At 38.6% G+C, this 21203-nt stretch overlaps 1 protein-coding gene across 2 annotated transcripts in view; it reads right to left on the reverse strand.

The window, feature by feature from the left end:
- tm2d1 (TM2 domain containing 1) overlaps nt 1-21203 on the reverse strand; it is a 115460-nt gene that overhangs the window by 43149 nt on the left and 51108 nt on the right. For both annotated transcript variants that reach the window (XM_072574246.1, XM_072574245.1), the window contains exons 6-7: nt 13890-13963; nt 1471-1582 (exon numbers count right to left, since the gene is read on the reverse strand). In XM_072574246.1, the coding sequence (XP_072430347.1) occupies nt 1472-1582; nt 13890-13963 (185 nt within the window). In that variant the 3' untranslated portion in view covers nt 1471. The remainder of the gene's footprint in view (nt 1-1470; nt 1583-13889; nt 13964-21203) is intronic.

A 21203-nucleotide genomic window follows, 5' to 3' on the forward strand; every position in this document is an offset into this window, starting at 1 on the left:
GGCAGAAAATACAACAGGTGGGGGTAAGATAGACTCATAAAGGCCATTGGTTAGATCTTGGCTGGGATACTGAGGATGATTTTGGCTATTACATTTCAGGAAGAATGGTAATTCAACAGAGAGAATACAGAATGGGTTTATGAGAATGGTTCCAGAGTTGAGACAATTTAGTTATGAAAACTGATTTGAGATGTTGGGGATGTCCTTCTTGGAGAGAAGGAAGCTCTGATGAAATGTGATAGGTATTTTCAAAATCATGAGGGGTCTGGTCAGTGTAGGCATTGGGAAACTGTAGTCAAGGTTAGAGTGGTGATGGAACAGCACAGCAGGTCAGGCAGCATCCAAGGAGCAGGAACATCGACATTTCGGGCAAAAGCCCTTCATCAGGAACGGGCTTCAGAAACATTGATTTTCTTCCTCCTTGGATGCTGCCTGACCTGTTGTGCTTTTCCAGCACCACTCTAATCTTGATTCTAATCTCCAGTATCTGCAGTACCCACCTCCGCCAAATAGAAACTGTAACCACTTGTAAACAGATTGAGAACTAGAAGGCATCTTCTTCAACTATTTTGTCAGAGAAAAAGCTTGTTTTACACAGTGAGTAGTAAGTGTTTGGAATACACTGCCTGGAAGTAAGGCCGAGGCATGTGCAATCAAGTCAGTTGAGTGAGCTTTGGATAATATATGAAATAGAAGCAATGTGCAGGGTTACAGAGAAAAGGCTGGAGATTAGCACGAAATTAAAGTGCTCAAAGAGGTGGTGCAGACTTAATAGGTCAAATGGTCTCCTTCTGCTCAGACAGCAGCTGGCCATCTCAAACGGGCAAAATGCCTACAGAGGAAGAAAGTGGTCCCTAATTGGCCAGTTAAGTAATTGGTTCAGTAGGGTTCCTCAAATGCCATCTCTCTTGTCACTTACACAAAGACATGGCAGTAGGGCAATACTGGACATGTTACCAATGCCTTCCAATGCTATTCTTCCAGCATTCTTGCCTTCCAGTGGTCCCAGAAAACACTGGTAAAAATGCAGAAATTTGTCTCAATAGTTATTTCCCTTTGATAACATGAAATGGCAACAAAAACTTTACTAATGGAAAAACATTTGAATTTATTTAGAGTACTCTGAATACTAACTATTTCACAATAGAAAAAAACCCCAGCAGGACTTGAATTCACCTTGTTAAAGATATTCATCTTACATATTCTATTAAAATGACTACATAAATATCCCAAATTTTTTCAAGGACATTAGCTGTTAGTCTCTTCCACACTTTACAAAGTTTTTTTTTTCTCTTACTACCGGTATTTGAGTGAAGGCTCAGATAAATTGTCATAAACCAAAATGACCGAAGTCCTGCATAATACTGAAAAATAAATAAATATAGCTCTAATCAGGAACTATCTTGCAAAAATCTATAATTGAAAATATTACTTCGTAGTGGGAACCCACCAAAATTTTACATTTCATACCTCATTGTTTCATTTGTGTCTTTCTGTATGTATCATTGTCAATTGTTAATCTTGTGAGTCTTGCTCCATAGTAATCTATGATGTAACTTGAACCATCAGAAGGTCCCACAATCTAGAAAGTTAAAAAAAAAGTCAGTTAATTCCAATAATGTCATACTACTCACAAAGTAATTATTCCATTAATATAATTCAGCCTCTGGTTTCAAATAGCTGATTTTAATTTTAAAAACTTAATTTAAAAGTAGGGTGTCCATTTTGTTCTCTATACATGCAGTGAACTCAGAAGAGAGAACATGATTAATTGAAATAGTTGTTGAAACCACTGAGGATGAGAAGCCATTTGTTGCAAATGCTGGAGAAAGCAGTGAAAAAAATGTTTGTGATAAACTTTAATTGGAGGGCCACACAGGTGATTTTGAAAAGGGATGAGGTGTGTCACAAGATGATGCTCAAAGGATAAGAAGAAAGTATAAAGAAGCTGCACAAATTTGATGAAATACTTGTGTGGTTGTTATACTTGGTCAAAGTGGTAGATTTTAAGAATCATCTTAAAAGAATGAGTGAGGTTGAGAGGAAAAGTAGTTTATGGAGAGAATTCCAGAGCCTAAGCATTCAAATCTATGCAAATATATCATTCATAAACCTACAAGCCCTAATTTTCTGTAATTACCTCTTGTGTGGGAGCTTATTAAAAGCTTTTTGAAATTACAAATACACTATCATCACTGGGTCCCCTTTAACCACCCCAATTACATTCTCAAGAAAGAGCGAGTGATCCATACTTTACTGCCGTATTGCATTTCATCTGTCTTTGCCACATTTAACTAAACAAAACAATCTACAGCTCACTTCTTTGGAAATATAAGTCTTCCCATTTAATACCAACTGTAATGTCACTTTATTTCCTTCAGGAATGTTTGATTATTGTGAACCAAGAATAACTTCTTTAAATGATTCCAACTGCCTACCCGCTGCAATATTTTCAGTTAGTTTCCAATCTATTTTATCCAACTCATCCCTCATACCTAGGTAATTTGTTTTGTTCAGATTTAAGACCACAATCTTAGATTTAACTATAAACTGTTCTCAAACTCAACATAAAATTTTATCACATTTTGATTATTCTTCCCAGAGGCTGCTTTACGAGAATATTATTAATTAAACTTGCCTCATTGCACTCAGTTAGATTTAAATAGCCCATTCCCCAGTTAGTTCCTTGGCAGACTGATCTACAAAATTATCTTTTTGTATTCAATGAATTGTTTTCTGACACGATTGTTAAACATTTGGCTTTCCTCGCTTATTTGACAATTAAAGCAATCACGATTACAGTACTATCTTTGTGACAATAACCTCCAATTTCTTTTCTAACACTAAAGTTAATATCTGGGGTATTTATAAATTAATTCCACCAGTATTCTTTACTCCATGCTATTTCTTAGCCCTACCCAACCCAATCCTATATTTTGATTTTCAGAACTAAGATCCTTTCTCCCCTTGATCATCAAGGAACCCTTTCTCTTTTTCAATTTTTCTTGTTCTTTTCTGAAAGTCAAGCATCTAACCCAACCTCAATCTTTTATTCTTCTTTTGATTAACAGTAACATTATAATTTTATGTAAAAGTAGATTATGTTTGATGTCCCAAGTACGTAAGGGAATGAAGCCATAGGCTTCCATAGCACGGAACAAAAGAAATTCTTTACTATGCAATACAAGAGGAGAAAAAAACAATGAGATATACATCCAACTTATACTCTTGTATCCAGAAATAGCGAGCTAAACAGGATTGACAGAAACAGTGGCTGAACACCCACAGAACACATCAATTAAAAGATCTAGTCAAGACAGATCCCTTGGATTGCTCAGCAACCACCCAGACATCAATAATACTGCGGGTCAATAACTTGTATTAAATCTTTTTCATCTTTAGAAGGGATTCTAATTCCTTACTTTCAAAGAGCTAGCCATGAAACACAATCAAAGCCATTGTACTACAGACTGCCTATATCCTGGCTGTTCAACCTCTTCTCTGAAAGCCACATTTTCCAGGATTCCCGAGATTGTTTCCAAGGACCTAATTCAGCTTGTTATGAATCCTTTTTTTGTAAGTATTTGCAAGAGTTAAATTGGGATTTCTACGTTCACAATAAAATAAAAAGAACAAAATTTTCCAAAAGAATCTTGCACATCCTAAACGTCAAGATCCCCAAAACCTCCAGAAAGGTCTTGGGAACCATAATGGATTACAGAAGACATGGCTCCTTGAGGAGGTCAGGAGTCCGTTAAGAATGTCCGAAGATGAGGTACTTTCAGGATTTTGTGAGCTGGCGGGGTTAAGAGAAATCTGAGAAAGTCCAAAGAGCATGAGCTTTGTGTCGAGGAACGCTCTGAAGGGCTTGGGAAAATTAATATTTCAGAGCAGCTAAGAGAGTGGGAGTTGAAAATCCATAAGGAGTATTTGCCTGATACAAGTGAGCAAGATTAGAACTTAGGGAAGCCCCAAGGTCAGTGTTTAGTTTGGTGAAGTTAAAGCTAGCTGTCAGCAAAAAACTGGAGTTGTGCATGTGAATAAATATATTGAGGTACAATTTTCAGACTCCAGGAGGGTGTGAATACCAGAGAAGAGCATAATTAACTAAAACAGAAGCAATTGTTTGAACAGTTCTACTGGGAATTTCAAGGCTAGATTGGCAAAAGTGGAGAATTATAATATTGATGACCCCAACATGTCATTACTTTCAGGATTTGATGGGGCGGGCAGTTCGAGAATTCTGTAGCAAGTGTCTTAATATTTGCTGTTTGATGTGCTCTGCAGGCTGTGGTATTACCCATGTATATCGAACATGTTAATTCTGGGTATTACAAATAAGCTAAAAATGCATTATGGATTGTATTATTGTTCTAACTTGTATAATAAAATATTATTTGTTCAAATCCATAGAATCTTGTGGCTTTATTGTCTTAATAAGCCCTGGAACTCACTTTTTTCCTAAAACTATACATAATTGATCCTTAACCAGATTATAACAAAGTTGGTAGCTTTGTTTGGAATCATACTGGCTTTATATCAAACAGCAAGATTCTTCAAGATGCTGCCCTGAATTGCTCTGAGCTCCTAGTTGGACTGCAATTACCCAACTCCCAGCTAGTCAATCTCTTAACCCTGAGATTTCATCCCAATGGGCTTCACAAGGCTGCATGTCAGCATCTACTCACTGACATAAATAATTCCAGTTCTCTAACTGGTATGAGCAAACCTCTTCTACCCACCAGCTGTAATTTGTGCCTTCTCACTCCTACCACCCAACTGAATGCAGCCAGCTAACAGCAGCATTTATCAACGTGGAATCACCTCATCTAACTATCTCTTTCACTGACAAGCCAACTGACTCTCGACTGCTGTTCATGGACTCCTGAGTGGACAGCTGTGACCTATCACTATTTTGGATTCCAACCTTATTGCTAGATAGAATAAAATGTAACCAGCAGTGTAACACACCATTTCTGAAATATTACAATATTCATAGATAGCAGATTTTGCAGCACACAGGAATGCAAAAAATGGCTTTTATCGCAATACACTCTCCTTCATATTTTCTGAGTCTGCCATAATCCCTAATGTGATCAACAAATTGTGACACTATTCAATACCATTTTTTAAATCACTTAAGTTTTTAAATGCATGTAATTCAATCCAACTAAATAGTTAAAAGTTGATTTATGGAGTGGTTTATTTCCATGTTATCTCTCTCTCTCTCTCTCTCTCTCTCTCTCTGCACCTTCACTGCGTCTGTAACACTCTGTTCTGCTACCCTGATACACGCTGTATGGTACAATCTGCAAGCATAGCATGCAAGACAATACTTCACTATATCTTGGAATATGTGGCAACAATACATCAATCAAACTAGTGTCAATCTTTATAGACAAGTTTCTGAACTCTAAAAACAGCCAGAATTATGGTCAGCAAATAAAACTGTAGCGGTTCACCCAAATTCCTGGTGGCTCACCACAGAATCAGACCATATTGCTCACTGGTTAGTAATAAAAATTAAATTTGAGTTGTGCACTAGAAGGAAAGAAAAGATATGTTTTGTAAAGCTACTTTGGAATTTGACTTATGGATTGAATCAAAATGTTAAAAACAACAAATATGAGCAGAGGAAATAAAAACAGCAAATGTTGATCAACATCCAAGTCCAAATGTTTTTCTTTATTTTTAAGTAAAATTGATTTAGTTAAGCTAATTTTGTTTGATATGTGAATTTGGTAATTTATTTAAGAATTATATTTACTGGACGAAACTAACTAGTAATGCACTTGGTGACTGGGAAATGTTCATAGAATAGAATCACATTGCCATAGACTCCCCATATTGTGAAAACAGGCCACTTGGCCCAACAAGTCCACATTGATCCTCGGAAGAGTAACCCATGAAGACCCATTTCCCTCTGACTAATGCACTGAACACTATGGGCAATTTAGTATGACCAATTCACCTAACCTGCACATCTTTGGATTGTGGGAGGAAACCGGAGCACCCAGAGGAATACCACGCAGACACAGGGAGAATGTACAAACTCCACATAGACAGTCACCCGAGGCTGGAATTGAACGCACGTCCCTGGTGCTGTGAGGCAGCAATGCTAACCACCGAGGCACCATGTCAGACAAGACTGCATTCTTGCACTGTACTGTTTCTTCCCTTAAAAGATTGCATTCTTAGAGGATGGACAGCATAAAAGTAGGAGTAAAAGTTATCAACAATATCCACTAAGATGATAACATTGCACTAATGAATGAAGACTTAACAAAATTAATTGTAACAGTCATAAATGGAATGGTAGATGAGGGCTTAAGTCAAGTGTAAGAAAACATAGACCACCTTACATTCACTCAATTAATACCAATCCTGCTGACAGTTCCAATTCTAATGCTATATTCTTGCATTCTTTTCTTTCTCTTTCTCCTTCATGGCTGGTTTTCAGCAAGTGTGGTGTGTTGACAGAAGGGATGGGAGTATTTACTAGACGCAAATAAGAATCAGCCTGCATTGCTAAACCACCATTATGTTAACATCCACAATTCAGGGACCAAATGAAGGTCACTTTATCTTGCTCCAAGAATTCAGACATTAAGAGACCCATTTTTAATTTGCACAGATCACACTGAAAAAAATAAGTGAAATAGACAATAAAAGAAGGAAATCGGATTTCTCAACAAGGAAACGAAGTGAAGAAGAACAGAGATTGGACAAGTATTAGAGGAGGAAGCAGGTCAAAATAGAAACAGAGCAGTAAAACAGATAAGACAATTGACAGTTTTGATATCATTAGGCCTACAGACTATTTACAACAATGGGTTCACTGCTACCAAAATTGAGCGTTTTGGAACAAGGAATATTTTTTAGTGAGACCCTGTTGGAGGATACTCTATGAAACTCATTATTTCTTCTGCAATAGCTAAACCAAAATAAAAACATCTATGGAAGAACCAGACCAGTAGAAATTTGCAGTATACAGACACTACTTCTGCATTTTATTGCAAGTGAGGGAGAATATATACGCTACATGACTGGGCATCTTATTCATGAGTTTTCAATCAGTTCTGACAGGCCAAATGATCATTTCAAGGTTCTCATTTTCTTATCTGTGACATTTTTATGAAGTGCCATAGGAATGACTTATTATTTCAGTTTTCATATAGATTTAGAGTGAGAGGGGAAAGATATAAAAGAGACCTAAGGGGTAACTTTTTCACACAGAGGGTGGTACATGTATGGAATGAGCTGCCAGAGGAGGTAGTGGAGACTGGTACAAGTGTAACATTTAAAAGGCATTTGGATAGGTATATGAATAGGAAGGGTTTGGAGGGATATGGGCCAGGTGCTGGTTGGTGGGACTAGATTGGGTTGGGATATCTGGTCAGCATGGACGGGTTGGACCAAAGGGTCTGTTTCCATGCTGTATATCTCTATGACTCTACCTATAAATTGGGTAAATACTGCCATCATATCAAAGGAAATTTCAGTATTTGCTGTGAAACAAAACATTCAAGACATCAGAGTTAGACAATTTTGGCTAAGCAAAATAAGGTTTCTTATGCTACACTACAGTTCCTATTTACAATAATGTGTGCTTAATATCTTGGCAAGGCATATTTACCAAGGCTTTGTATTTATCCCATATACAATGCAATAAACGTGAATTAGGTGAATACTGAATAGAAGCAAACTATGAGCAGGCAATGATTTTTTGATTGGGTTTTGAAATTAGCAGGGAAGCAAGGATATTTGGTTGCTGACCTTGAAGAAAACTGTGTTTTGAGATCTGGTGTTCTCTGTGTTGAAGCCTTTAACTCAATGTCCAGTTTCTAGCAGTATAGCTTATTGAGATTCGTAGCATTGAACTGCATTGATGTTAGGAGAAAGTGAGGACTGCAGCTGCTGGAGATCAGAGCTTAAAAATGTGTGGCTGGAAAAGCGCAGCAGGTCAGGCAGCATCAAAGGAACAGGAGAATCGACATTTCGGGCATAAGCCCTTCTTCAGGATGTTATCAAATTAGAAAGTCAAACATATTGGCGAATTGCTGCATATTGCAAGTCAGGAAAGCACTAATAAATCAATCATTTCATTATTTTTACATACAATCAAAAAGACTGGGATGTACATTTGGATTAAGGCAGAAGCCAAAATATTAAGAAAATAATTTAAAGAATGTTTTTAAGAAAACAATCAAGTTTAAAAATCTAGCAATTAATCATTATGGAAGCATTTAACAGCATTCCATAAATATACAATGAATCTTTTCAAAACTAGAGCAGTTACTGAACTGTAGTTATCATCCAGCTCACTATTAAAAACCCTATTACACTTATTGAACAAGGTAAACACTGTTTGTCATTAAAAACACTGCAAATTCTGGATCTTTGTGCATTTGCATAATGGTGACAAGTTCGGTCTCTTCTACTGACCTCTTCCAAGACAATAATATGGCAATTCAAACATTCACTGACATTTTAAAACATTTTACAATATATAAATAACTCTTGGATTGAATGACGTTTTCTATGAAAGTGAGCAACTGTTCTCTGCTTAACATTTGTGATAGAACAATTTTCCTCTTGGCTCCACTGACTCAGAAGCTAATTAAACGTTTTTTGTATTCTCAAAACATTCCTACCCTGATTTTAAGAAGTTATATTGTGTATGCAAATGAACCATTACTGATATGCAATTTAAATCAACGAATACATGGCATGTTCCAACAGAATTTATGGTTTGCTGCAGATCTTCATTACACCTGGAGGACAGTTGGGTGGAGATATTAAATCTAAAAACCACATTCCTTTTAATCGCTTGACAGCATCTTTTTACCTGAAGCCAAGAAACATAAAGTGATTCTTATGTGTGTTGACAAAGGTCTTAATTTATGATTCATATTTTAATACACTTGCATAAAAGGAGACAAAGGCCAGCAACTCTATTGAGTGAACTTGTAAAGAAAAAACATCCAGGTGTGCAAAGCCTAAAGCTAAATTTATTCTTACAAATGAAACAATTTTATAAAATTAATATTGAAAAGTCAGAACAATAGCAGGCATGCTTTAATAGGATAACAGGAAAAATGAAGTTTTACAGTGCTTTTCTCAAAAGGTAAAGGGATATTTAAATACATTATTAGCAACTGAAGGTTTGTTTTGTTCTTCATTACCAGATATTGTCTCACAGAAATGCACTGAGTTTTTAAAAATTCATTTTTTGGGGGATGTGGGTGTCATTGGTTGGGCAGCATTTATGGTATATCCCTAGTTGCCCTTGAGAAGGCGGTGGTGAACCGCTGCAGTCCATCTGCTGTGACCCACAATACCATTAGGGACAGAATTTCAGGAGTTTGACTAAGCAACAGTGGAGGAACGGTGATATATTTCCAAGTCAGGACAGTAAGTGGCTTGGAGGGAAACTTGAAGGTGGTGGTGTTCTCTTACATCTGTTGTCCTTATCATTCTAGATGGAAGTGGTCATGGGTTTGGAAGGTGCTATCTGAGGATCTTTGGTGAATTTCTGCAGTGTATCTTGTAGCTTCATTCACACTGCTTCTACTGAGCGTTGGTGGTGGAGGGAGTGGATGCTTGTGGAGGGAGTGGATGCTTGTGGATGTGGTGCCAATCAAGTTCGCTGCTTTGTCCTGGATAGTGTCAAACTTCTTCGGTGTTCTTGGAGCTGCATGCGTCCAAGCAAGTGGAGAGTATTCCATCACTTAGGAGTGGGCAAATTATTGGAGAGGATTCTGAGAGACAGCTTGATTACTTGAAAAACCATAGTTTGTAGAGATAATCAACATGGCTTTGTGAGGTGTAGGTCATGCCTCAAAAGCCTTATTGGATGTGACAAAACACATTAATGAATGGACTTAGGAGAGCTAGAAAGGGACATGAAAAAGCTTTAGCAGGTAGGATTAAGGAAAACGCTAAGGCATTCTACATTTATATGAGGAGCAAGAGGATGGCCAGAGTAAGGTTCAGGCTGATCAGGGACAGTGCAGGGAACTTGTGCCTGGAGATGGAGGAGGCAGGATAGGTCCTTAAAGAATACTATATTTTGCTTCAGTATTCACTACTGAGAGGAGCCTTGTCATTTGTGAGCACCACATGAAACAGGCTGATTTGTTAGAACAGGTTGATGTTAAGAAGGAGAATGTACTGAAAATTTTGAAAGATACAAGGATGGATAAGACCCCTGGGCCAGATGGGATACACCCAAGGTTACTAGGGGAAGCGAAAGAAGAGATTGCTGTGCCTTTAGCGATGATCCTTGCTTCTTCACTGTCCACTGGAGTAATGCCAGATGATTGAAGGGTAGCAAATGTTGTTCCCTTATTCAAGAAGGGAATAGGGATAACCCTGGGAATTACAGACCAGTCAATCTTATGTCGACGATGGACAAATTATTGGAGAGGATTCTGAGAGACAGGAGTTATGATTACTTGGAAAACCATAGTTTGATTAGAGATCGTCAGCATGGCTTTGTGAGGTGCAGGTCATGCCTCACAAGCCTTACTGAATTCCTTGGGGATGTGACAAACCACATTGATGAAGGTAGAGCAGTGGATTGGGTGTACAAGGATCTTAGCAAGATGTTTGTTAATGTTCCCCATGGTAGGATTATTAAGAAAGTAAGGAGGCATAGGATAAGGAAAATTTGGCTGTCTGGATATAGAATTGGCTAGCCCATAGAACACAGAGGGTGGTAGTAGATGGACAGTATTCAGCCTGGAGCTTGGTGACCAGTGGTGTTCCGCAGGGATCTGTTCTCGGACCTCTGCTCTTTGTGATTTTTATAAATGACTCAGATGAGGAAGTGCAAGGGTGGATTAGTAAGTTTGCTGATGACATGAAAGTTGATGGAGTGATAGGTAGTGTGGAGGGTTGTTGTAGTTTGCAATGGGACATTGACAAGATGCAGAACTGGACTGATAAGTGGCGGATGAAATTCAACCTGGATATGTGTGAGATGATACATTTGGAAGGTTTAATTTGAATGCAGAATACAGAGTTAAAGGCAGGATTCCTGGCAGTGTGGAGGAACAGAGGGATCTTGGGGCCCATGTCCAAAGACCCCTCAAAGCTACCACCAATGTAGATAGGGTTGTTAAGAAGGCATATGGTGTACTGGCTTACATTAACAGGGGGATTGAGTTTAAGAGCCGTAAGGTTATGCAGCAGCTTTACAGATCCCTGGTAAGACCACACTTGGAATAGTGTTCCGTTCTGGTCGCCTCATTATCGGAAGGATGTTAAAACTTTAGAGAGGGTGCTGAAGAGATTTACCAGGATGCTGCTGGGACTGGAGGGCATGTCTATGAAGAAACTTTGAGGGACCTAGCACTTTTCTCATTGGAAAGAAGAAGGGTGAGAGATATCGTGATAGAAGTGTACAAGATGGTGAGAGGCACAGCTAGAGTGAACAGAGACTATTTCTCAAGGCAGACATGGCTATCACAACAGGGTATAATTTTAAAGGTGATTGGAGGAATGTTTGGGGAGATGTCAGAGGTAGGGTCTTTACACAGATAGTGGTGGGTTCGTGGAATGCACTGCCAGCAGTCGTAGTAGAGTCAGATACATTAGAGACATTAAGCGACTCTTGGATAGGCATTTGGATGATAGTAAAATGCAGGGTATGCAGGTTAGTTTGATCTTAGAGTAGGATAAAAGGTCAGTACAACATCAAGGACCTGTACTGTTTGATGTTGCATCACAGTCCTGACTTGTGCCTTGTAGATGTTGGACAGATTTTGGGTAGATCAGAAGGTGAGCTATTTGTTACAGTATTCCTAGACTGTGACTTGCTTTTGTAGCCACTGTGATTATGTGGTGAGTCAAGTTTAGGCTCTGGTTGATGTTAACCCCCAGGATGGTGATGGATTCAGCAATGTTAACACCATTGGATGTCAAGAAGTGGTGGTTAGATGGTTTCTTATTGGTGATAGTCATAGCTGAGTATTTGTGTAGCATTAATGCTACTTGCCACTTTCAGACCAAGTCCAGATCTTGTTGCATTTGAGCATGGACAGCTTCAGTATGAGTCATCGTGAATGGTACTTAACATTGTGAAATCATCGGTGCACGTCCCCGTTTCTGATTGAGGGAAATGGCAGAAACAATTGAAGATGGTTGGGCCTTCGGCAGAAATGTTCTAGAGCTGAGGTAACTGACCTCCAATAACCATAACCACGTGCCAGGTATGACTCCAACTAGCAGAGAGTATGTTCCTCCATACCCAATTATTCCATTTTTGCTTGGAAGCTTTGATGCCACAATCAGTCGAATATAGCCTTGATATCAAGGACTGTCACTCTCTCTTCATCTCTGGAATTCAGCTCTTTTGTCCATGTTTGAACCAAGGTAGTAAAGAGGTCAGGAGCTGAGTGGCCCTGGTGAATCTGAAACTGGGCATCACTGAGCAGATTACTGTTAAGCAGGTGCTGCTTGATAGCAGTGTTGATGATACCTTCTATCACTTTACTAATGATGGAGGGTAGACTGATGGGCCAGTAATTGGTCAGATTGGATTTGTCCTGCATTTTTTATTACATGACATACTTGGGCAATTTTCCACACTGTCTGGTCGATACCAGTGTTGTAACGTGGCTAGAGTAGTGACAAGATCTGGTTCAACAGTCTTCATTACTTTTGCTGGAATGTTGTTCGGGCCCTTGGCCGTTGCAGTATCCAATGCCTGCAGCTGATTATTGATACAGCGTTGAGTGAACCAAATTGGCTGAAGACTGGTATCTGTAATGCTGGGGACCACTGCTGGAGGCCAAAATGGGCAGTTCTGGTTGAAAATTGCTGCTAATGCTTCAGCCTCATCTTTCATCACTGAGGATGGAGATGTTTGTGAAGCCACCTCCTCCAGTGAGTTGTTTAATTGTCCGCCTTTCTAATAATCAACAATGGTTTCATGGCCATCAGTAGATACTTAATTCCAGATTTTTTAAATTATTGAATTCAAATTCCACCATTTGGCGTAGTGGGATTCAAATTCGGGACTCCAGAACATTAGCTGAATTTCTGGATTGATTGTCTAGCAATAATACCACTAGGCCTTCACCTCCCCTTTGCACGAGGATGAGCCAAATGGAATGCAACTGCTTTGTTTATTGTTCAGACGGTTCATGTTCAGTTTACAGACAAAAGGAAGGAATGATACATCACTTGGACCACTTATTTACATTAGTTTGACTTTTGCTCAAAAAGATACTTTAATTCATTGGTCAAAGTCATTCACTCTGATTTATAACTACAGAATTTCAGACTGTTGATACCTATTCATTGCTGAATTTCAGCTGAATCGTGCTGTAAAAATCCTACCTTCTTTTTGATCATGAAATCTGTGGATACTTTTCTTTGCTCCAAGTATTTCTTTCTTCCATAATTGAGGTGCATCTCACAGCTTCTCAACATGTGCTGAAAAATTCCTAAGCTTCAGCTAGCTATACTTCTCAGCTTCCAAAATTACCATATTTTTCTATTTATATTCAACTTTGTTAATGATAAAACCAAATGATTCCAAAAAAAAAGACTTTAAAGTGGCAATGAATCATTTCTGCAAATCATGGTCCAATTATTTCCTGTTTTGTTCCCTCCTTTTTGACTGAACACTACACTATGGCTTGAACAATTTTATTACAGATATAGCACATTCCAATTTCAATTAATGCTGCAATCTAATTGAACTTCCAATTTCACCAATTGTGTTTAAATGGAATAACTCAAAGCAAACTCACACATCATTTATATTGCATTTAGCTATTGCTTTAACACTTAAATCTACAGAAAAGTAATCCATCCATCATTCAGCACAAAAGACTGCAAGCAAATTGGCAGATCTTGAGCTGATGGTATCATCTCACCTGCGCAGAGATAAGAACAAAGTCAATGAGGCTGCCAATTCCACAGAATCCAACTGTGCAGAACTTCAACAAACCTGGTCAGAAAATGAAAAAGAAAGTTTATCCTCTAGCATTATTCTATAGACATATTGGGCAGATAATTGAACATTTCATCAAATATCTCATTACATAGAAGTATATAAAATTATGAGAGCCATAGATAGGACGATAAGCTGGAGATATTTTTCCCAGGGTGGAAAGGTCAAATACTAGGCTGCATAGGTTTAATTTAAAAGGGGGAAAGATTAATGGAAATTTGTGAGGCAAGTTTTTTTATGCAAAGGATGGTAGGTGCCGAGAAATGCTGCCAGGGGAGGTGATAGAAGCAGCTATGATAGCAATGTTTAAGAGGTATTTAGACAGACAAATGAACAGACAGATGGGATTACTTTAGAATAGCATCATGGTTGGAACAGACATAGGGGGGCCGAAACATCTGTTCCTGTGCTGTATTGTTCCATGTTCATGATCAAAGAGCAGTGATACAACTGCATCAGCTTTCTGTTACAAAGAAAATTTTTTTGCACATGAAATTATTATATATAGCAGTGGAACTTAAATTGTAATAAGTGTTGTTTATTTTTAAAAATTGTGGATTAAAGTGAAAGAAAACTGTTAATGAAAGAACTGTTTGTAAAAGCAGGGATATATTTCTGAGGCTCTAGAAGACTCTGGTCAGACCATATGTTGTGCAGTTTTGGGCCCCATATCTCAGGAAGGATATACTGGCCCTGGAGCGGGTTCAGAGGTGTTTCATGAGAAGGGTCCCAGGAATGCAAAGCTTAGCATATGAGGAACGTTTGAGGACTCTGGGTCTATATGATGAAGTTTAGAAGGATGGGGTGGGGGGGAGGGAATCTAATTGAAACATACCGAATACTGAATGGCCTGGACAGAGTAGTTGTTGAGAAGATGTTTTCATTGGTAGGAGAGACAGCCTTAGAGTAAAGGGAAGACCTTTTAAAATGGAGATAAGGAGAAACTTTTTTCAGTCAGAGAGTGGTGAATCAATGGAATTCATTGCCATAGAAGGCTGTGGAGGCAAGGTTTTGAGTATATTTAAGATTTAGACAGGTTCTTGAGTATTAAGGGTGACAGGGAGAAAGTGGGAGCATGAGGTTGAGAAACTTATCAGCCATGATTGAATGGTGGAGCAGCTTCGAATGGCCTAATTTTTACTCCTGTCTTATGGACTTATTGTCTAAGTGTTTTGCAAGGATTGCTACCTATTTTCTGAAACAAATAACCTGACACTTACAACAAGCATTGTTTAAACAGCTGCTTGAACAGGCAATAATTGAAGTTTAGGTTGCAGGTGAACTGGAGCTGATAGGTTCTGTATTCAGACGGAGCTTTGATAGGAAATTTGATTGGTCTTAGGACTAGTGACCGGTTATAAATAATAAAGGTCTTTTGCTTGCCAACAATCATGTGGTTTGTTCTCAGGAAACTGCAAAGTTTGGGGCTGGGAATAAGATTCAAGGAAATTGCCAAGTCTGAAGCTATTGCTCTGTTCTCTGCAGTCAAAACTATCTTGAAACCTGCAAAAAAAAACTAGTTTATATATCCTTCAGCAGTTGCTGTAAGTTGTGACTTTTACTTACTAAGTCAAGTGAACCATTGTGTCTCTTATAAATCAGTGGAAGAATTCGAGAAAGGAAAGCCAAGCAAAAATTTCTGATCAGCAAAAAAGCAAGTCAATAGTTCTTGAATACTACTAAACTTCTTTTCCAGTCTTCTATCCATTGATTTTCTTGGTGGTCAGTCTGTGTGTAAGGGGGGAATTTGTAAGGGGATTAGAGTTTTAATTAGTGCTATATGCTGACAGTTTATAACTCTTTCTGTTGCTAGAATCAAACTCCTTGTCATAAGTAGTCATTCTTGTTAGGTATGGAAACCCAGTCCATGCCTTCTACCAACCTACATCAAAAAGATAGATTAAATAGGAATTTTGTCTACTCATTTTAATTTTTAAAAGTTTTGGTGATAATGCTGAGAATAGCAGAGCTTCTGCAGTAATTTGGCAACTTCTATTGAGCATGTCAAGTGCACACATTACAACTATCAATCTTCACTGATAGTTGTAAGATGCAGGTCAGACCCAGGTCAAGACGACAGGTTTCCTTCCCTAAAGAACATTAGTTAACTAGATGTTTTTTTTTCTGACAATCAACATGATCACCATTAGGCTAGCTTTTAATTTCAGATTTTTCTTGTATTCAAATTTTACCATCTGCCAAGGTGGGATTCCACTTCAAGTGCCCAGAACATTGGCTTGGGGTAACACTACCATGACTTCACAGCCTTCCCTCACAAATATATATATAGGGTATATGTATACTGACCATAGAAGTAAAACTCATCTCTTCCTTGATCATGTTAACCATCCAGCATTGAGAATCAATAGTCATGTGATTAGGATATGCTAATATTCATTAGGACAAGGGGCAAACATCAACAAGCAGAAGGGTCTTATACTGTGCGGAAAGTAAACCATGCGACATATTAAAATCAGAATAGTCACAATAATGGAGCACCTGGAGCTAGTAAACAAGTAGCAGCAAGATCAGATCAACTGAAATGCCAGGAAAGAAACAATGTAGTTAAATAAATTGGAGGTCATTATCTGTTCAGCATAGGCGCAATCTAAAATTTTGATGGTTCAGTCTGCAAAAGTAATCCCAAGTGTCTGCTCACCTGGCATTTTAATTCTCCAAACTATCCACGCTCTGACCTCTCTGTCCTCTTCAACCTTCTACACTGTATTGAAGAAGTTTAATGTGAACTCATGGCACAGCTCTTTATCTTTTGACAAGATACTTTATGATATTCTGGTTGTCAGCACTGAGTTCAATAATTTCAGGTTCAATTTCTGGCCCCTTTTTGTTTTATTCCAGACAGAAGTATTTGGCAACAATTCTGCTTTTCTTTATTACACTTGCTTTGGACATATGCTTCATTCAAGCATTGCTGAAAAAATACATTTTGTCAAAGTTCTTCATCTTGCACTTATCAGACTAAGTCTAAAGATTAACAATTCAAGGGAAAAAAAAAAATCAACATTTATGCAGCCTGAGAGGACAGTTCTTATTGATTGGCAAGTTAATACTGATTGGTACAGAGACAAAAAGCTTTAAATCAAAACACAAAACAGAAGTTGCTGGAAAAGTTCAGCAGTTCTGGCAGCATCTGAGAAGAGAAATCAGAATTAATGTTTCAGGTCTGGTGACTCTTTTGCAAAACAGCTTCGATTGTATAGATATTTTTCAGCAACACTCATGCTTTATTTATATAGTTGTTGCATGACCAGATCCTTTCCATTTGTACCATTATCATTTTATCATTGTTGCATTACAATCCATAGTAAACCTTCCTGTTTGTTCTTTCTTCCTTTTCCGTATGCTGGTATAAAACTATGTCTCTAAGAGCCCTCAATTTTGATACAAGATCACCAGCATGAAATTTAAATTGGTTACTCTCATCACCAAAAAATTTATTTCCAAATAATTTGTAGTATTCTCTATTTTTAATTCAGATTTTCAACATCTTCAGAACATTAATCAACGGGTCAAGAGATAGAGTCGAAGTATTGCTAAAGTAAGTGTATGCCAGAAGCAAGTAACTAGTCTTTACAGCTTGCTTGTTTTCTGGATTTTAATAAAGCCAACTTGACAGGTTACATTATTAAATCGACATTAGGTGCTATGTGGAGAACTGAAACAAGATTAGAGAACTTGAGGGGGTGACCGAAACAAAATGCTGGCTTTTACCCAGTTCCTTTTTTTTTAAAGTACTTCTTCAAAATAGATTTTTATTTACTGAAAACAAAAGCCAATAAAAATGCTTACTTTCACTCTTGAGCCGTCTCTGGCCAGGCAACCATTTATTGTCTAACACTAATTGCCGTAGAGAAGGTGATTGTGAGCTACTTTATTGAAATATTGCAGTTCACACTCTGTGCCTTTTTCACAAGTCAGTTGAAAGTGGAATAGCAATAGTAAACCTCCACTAACAAATAAAACTGCAAAGACAGAAACTCAAAGTAAAACACAAACCAAGGACCTCCCTTTGGAAAGGACATGAAAGAGTTAATCAATTAATTAATGAATGAAGACAGAAGAATGTCAAAATAAATATGAACATTTTGATAAATAATGAAACTGAAATATGCATCTTGGTTTTACCATGCACACACACGATATAAGACCATGAAGATTCACATGCCAAAGCCTGTAACGCAGCAACATGAGTAAATCAGTTACTCATTAAAAATGGTTACCATCCAGCAGCTTCAAGTTCACTCTTGAAAGGTTGAAATTATGTTATTATGAGAGAACCACCAAACTCGAAAGATCACATAATACGGGTAGAAATGCTAATGTTAGCTTGAACCAAGAAAAAAATAGTTTGCTATTTTAAAGTACAATGATAAAAAACTAATGAAGCCTTGACTTGATTTACCACAAATTCTTAGCTTAAAAATATCCAATAATGGTAATGAGGTCTGGGTCAATTGAAAATTTGTAGCTGGATTGTGGATTGAGCAAAATTAAAAACCAAACTTCAAGGATACTTTATAGCCCGTTTGGACATCCCAACATTTTGGCTTGTGCATAAATTATAATGAACACATTTTGATCAATGACCTAGATTCATATAGCACTGAAAAGGCCCTTCTGTCCATTGTGTCTGCAGCAACATAACTACCACTAAAAGTGTGCTAATTCCAATTTGCTGCACTTGTCCCACATCCTGGAATGTTATGATATTTGAAGTACTCATGCAAATATTTTTGAAGGTCGTAAGGTTTCCAGGCAGTGCATTCCAGATTCCCACCACCCATTGAATGAATAAGGTTTTCCCAAATCCCCTCTGAATCTACTGCCCCTTCCTCGAAAAGTATGCCCACTTGTGGTTGACCCCTCAACCAAAGGGAACACCTGCTCTTTATACACCCTGTCCACACCCCTCATAATCTGTGTCCCTCCTCAATCTTCTCTACTCTAAAGAAAACAATCAAAGCCTATCTCGTCTTTCCTTATAGCTCAATTCCTCCATCCTAAGCAACATTCTGGTGACCTTCCCTGTACCCCCTACTGCTATCACATCCTTCCCGTCATGAGGTGACCAGAGCTGCACACAGTCCTCCAGTTGTGGCCTGACCAAAGCTCAGTACAACACCACATACCTCCCTGCTCTTATACTCTATGTCATGACTGATGAAAGCAATACGCCTTAACTATCCTATTCACATGCTCTGCTGTCTTCAGGGATCTGTGAATTATTAACCCAAGATCCCTCTGTTCCTCTAAGCTACCTAGTGTTCTGCCATTTAATACTCCCTCAACTTGTTTCTTCTTCCGAAGTGCATCACCTTGCACTTATTAGGGAATACCATCTGCCACTGATCTGTCCATCTAATCAACCCATCGATATCTTCCTGTAATCTACAACCATCTTCACTATTAACCACTCTACCAATCTTGGTGTTTTCTGTAAATTTGCTGAATATTCCCCTCACATTCTCATCAATATCATTTATGTATATAAGAAACAATAAAGGTCCCAGTACTGAACTTAAAGTCAGAGAGTCATAGAGATGTACAGCATGGAAACAGACCTTTCAGTCCAACCAGTCCATGCCGACCAGATATCCCAACCCAATCTAGTCACACCTGCCAGCGCCCAGCCCATATCCCTCGAAACCGTTCCTATTCATATACCCATCCAAATACTTCTTAAATGTTGCGATTGTACCAGCTTCCACCACTTCCTCTGGCAGCTCATTCCATACACGTTCCACTCTCTGTGTGAAAAAACTGCCCCTTAGGTCTCTTTTATATCTTTCCCATCTCACCCTAAACCTATGCCCTCGAGTTCTGGATTCCCCGACCCCAGGGAAAAGACTTTGTCAATTTATCCTATCCATGCCCCTCATAATTTTGTAAACATCTATAAGGTCACCCCTCAGCCTCCGACGCTCCAGAGCAAACAGCCCCAGTCTGTTCAGCCTCTTCCTATAGCTCAAATACTCCAAACCTGGCAACATCCTTGGAAAGCTTTACTGAACCTTTTCAAGTTTCACAACATCGTTCCAATAGGAAGGAGACCAGAATTGCATGCAATATTCCAGCAGTGGCCTAACCAATGTCTGTACAGCCGCAACATGACCTCCCAACTCCTGTACTCAATACTCTGACTAATAAAGGAAAGCATACCAAATGCCTTCTTCACTATCCTATCTACCTGCGACTCCACTTTCAAAGAGCTATGAACCTGCACTCCAAGGTCTCTTTGTTCAGCAATACCCCCTAGGACCTTACCATTAAGTGTATAAGTCCTGCTAAGATTTGCTTTCCCAAAGTGCAGCACCTCGCATTTATCGGAATTAAACTCCATCTGCCATTTCTCAGCCCGTTGGCTCATCTGGTCAAGATCCTGTTGTAATCTGAGGTAACCCTCTTCGCTGTCCACTACACCTCCAAACTTGAGGTACACTGCTCGACATCTGCTTTGAGTCAGTTTCCACCACCTTTCTAACAGCCTTCTACCACTATCTTTTGCATCCAGTTATTAAACCAGTTGCCGATTCATCTTGCCAAGGTTCCCCAATTCGACGTGCTTTAACGTTCTCAATCAATCTCCCATGTGGCACCTCATCAAAAGCTTTGCTAAAATCCTTATAAACTGCATCAACTGAACTTCCCTCATCCATACAACTTCACAAATTTGTTAGGTGTTTTTGAAAATTAGATCAGGCACGAACTCCCGCTGACTATTCCCGAGTAACCTATGCCTTTCCAAGTGGGTATTAATTCACCCTGTCAGAATTTTCTCCAATAATTTCCCTACCACTGGCGTGAGACTAATCTGTAATTCCCTGGTTCATCTCTCCCACCTCTTTTTAAAAAGTGCAACCATATTAGTCATTCTCCATTTCCCTCTGGCATTTCCCTTGTGGCGAGACAAGAATTAAAAATTTGCATTAGAGCCCCTACAATTTCCTGCCTCACCTCACACAACAGCCTGGAATGCAATTCATCCAGGCTACAGGGTTTGTTTTTCAGCCTGAAAGAGCCTCCAAAGCCTCCCAGTTTCCCAGGTCAACCTTTGCAAGTACCTCACAGTCCCTTTTCCTGAATTCCTTACCTACACTATCCTTTTCCAGATTGAAGACCTAAGAGAAGTATTTATTTAACACTCTTCCATTATCCTGTGGCTTCACAAACAGATTGCCCCCTTGGTCACTAATGGGCCCTACCTTTTCTCTCGTTA

The sequence above is a fragment of the Chiloscyllium punctatum genome, chromosome 7, assembly GCF_047496795.1.
Source record: "Chiloscyllium punctatum isolate Juve2018m chromosome 7, sChiPun1.3, whole genome shotgun sequence".
Classification (NCBI taxonomy): Eukaryota; Metazoa; Chordata; class Chondrichthyes; order Orectolobiformes; family Hemiscylliidae; genus Chiloscyllium; species Chiloscyllium punctatum.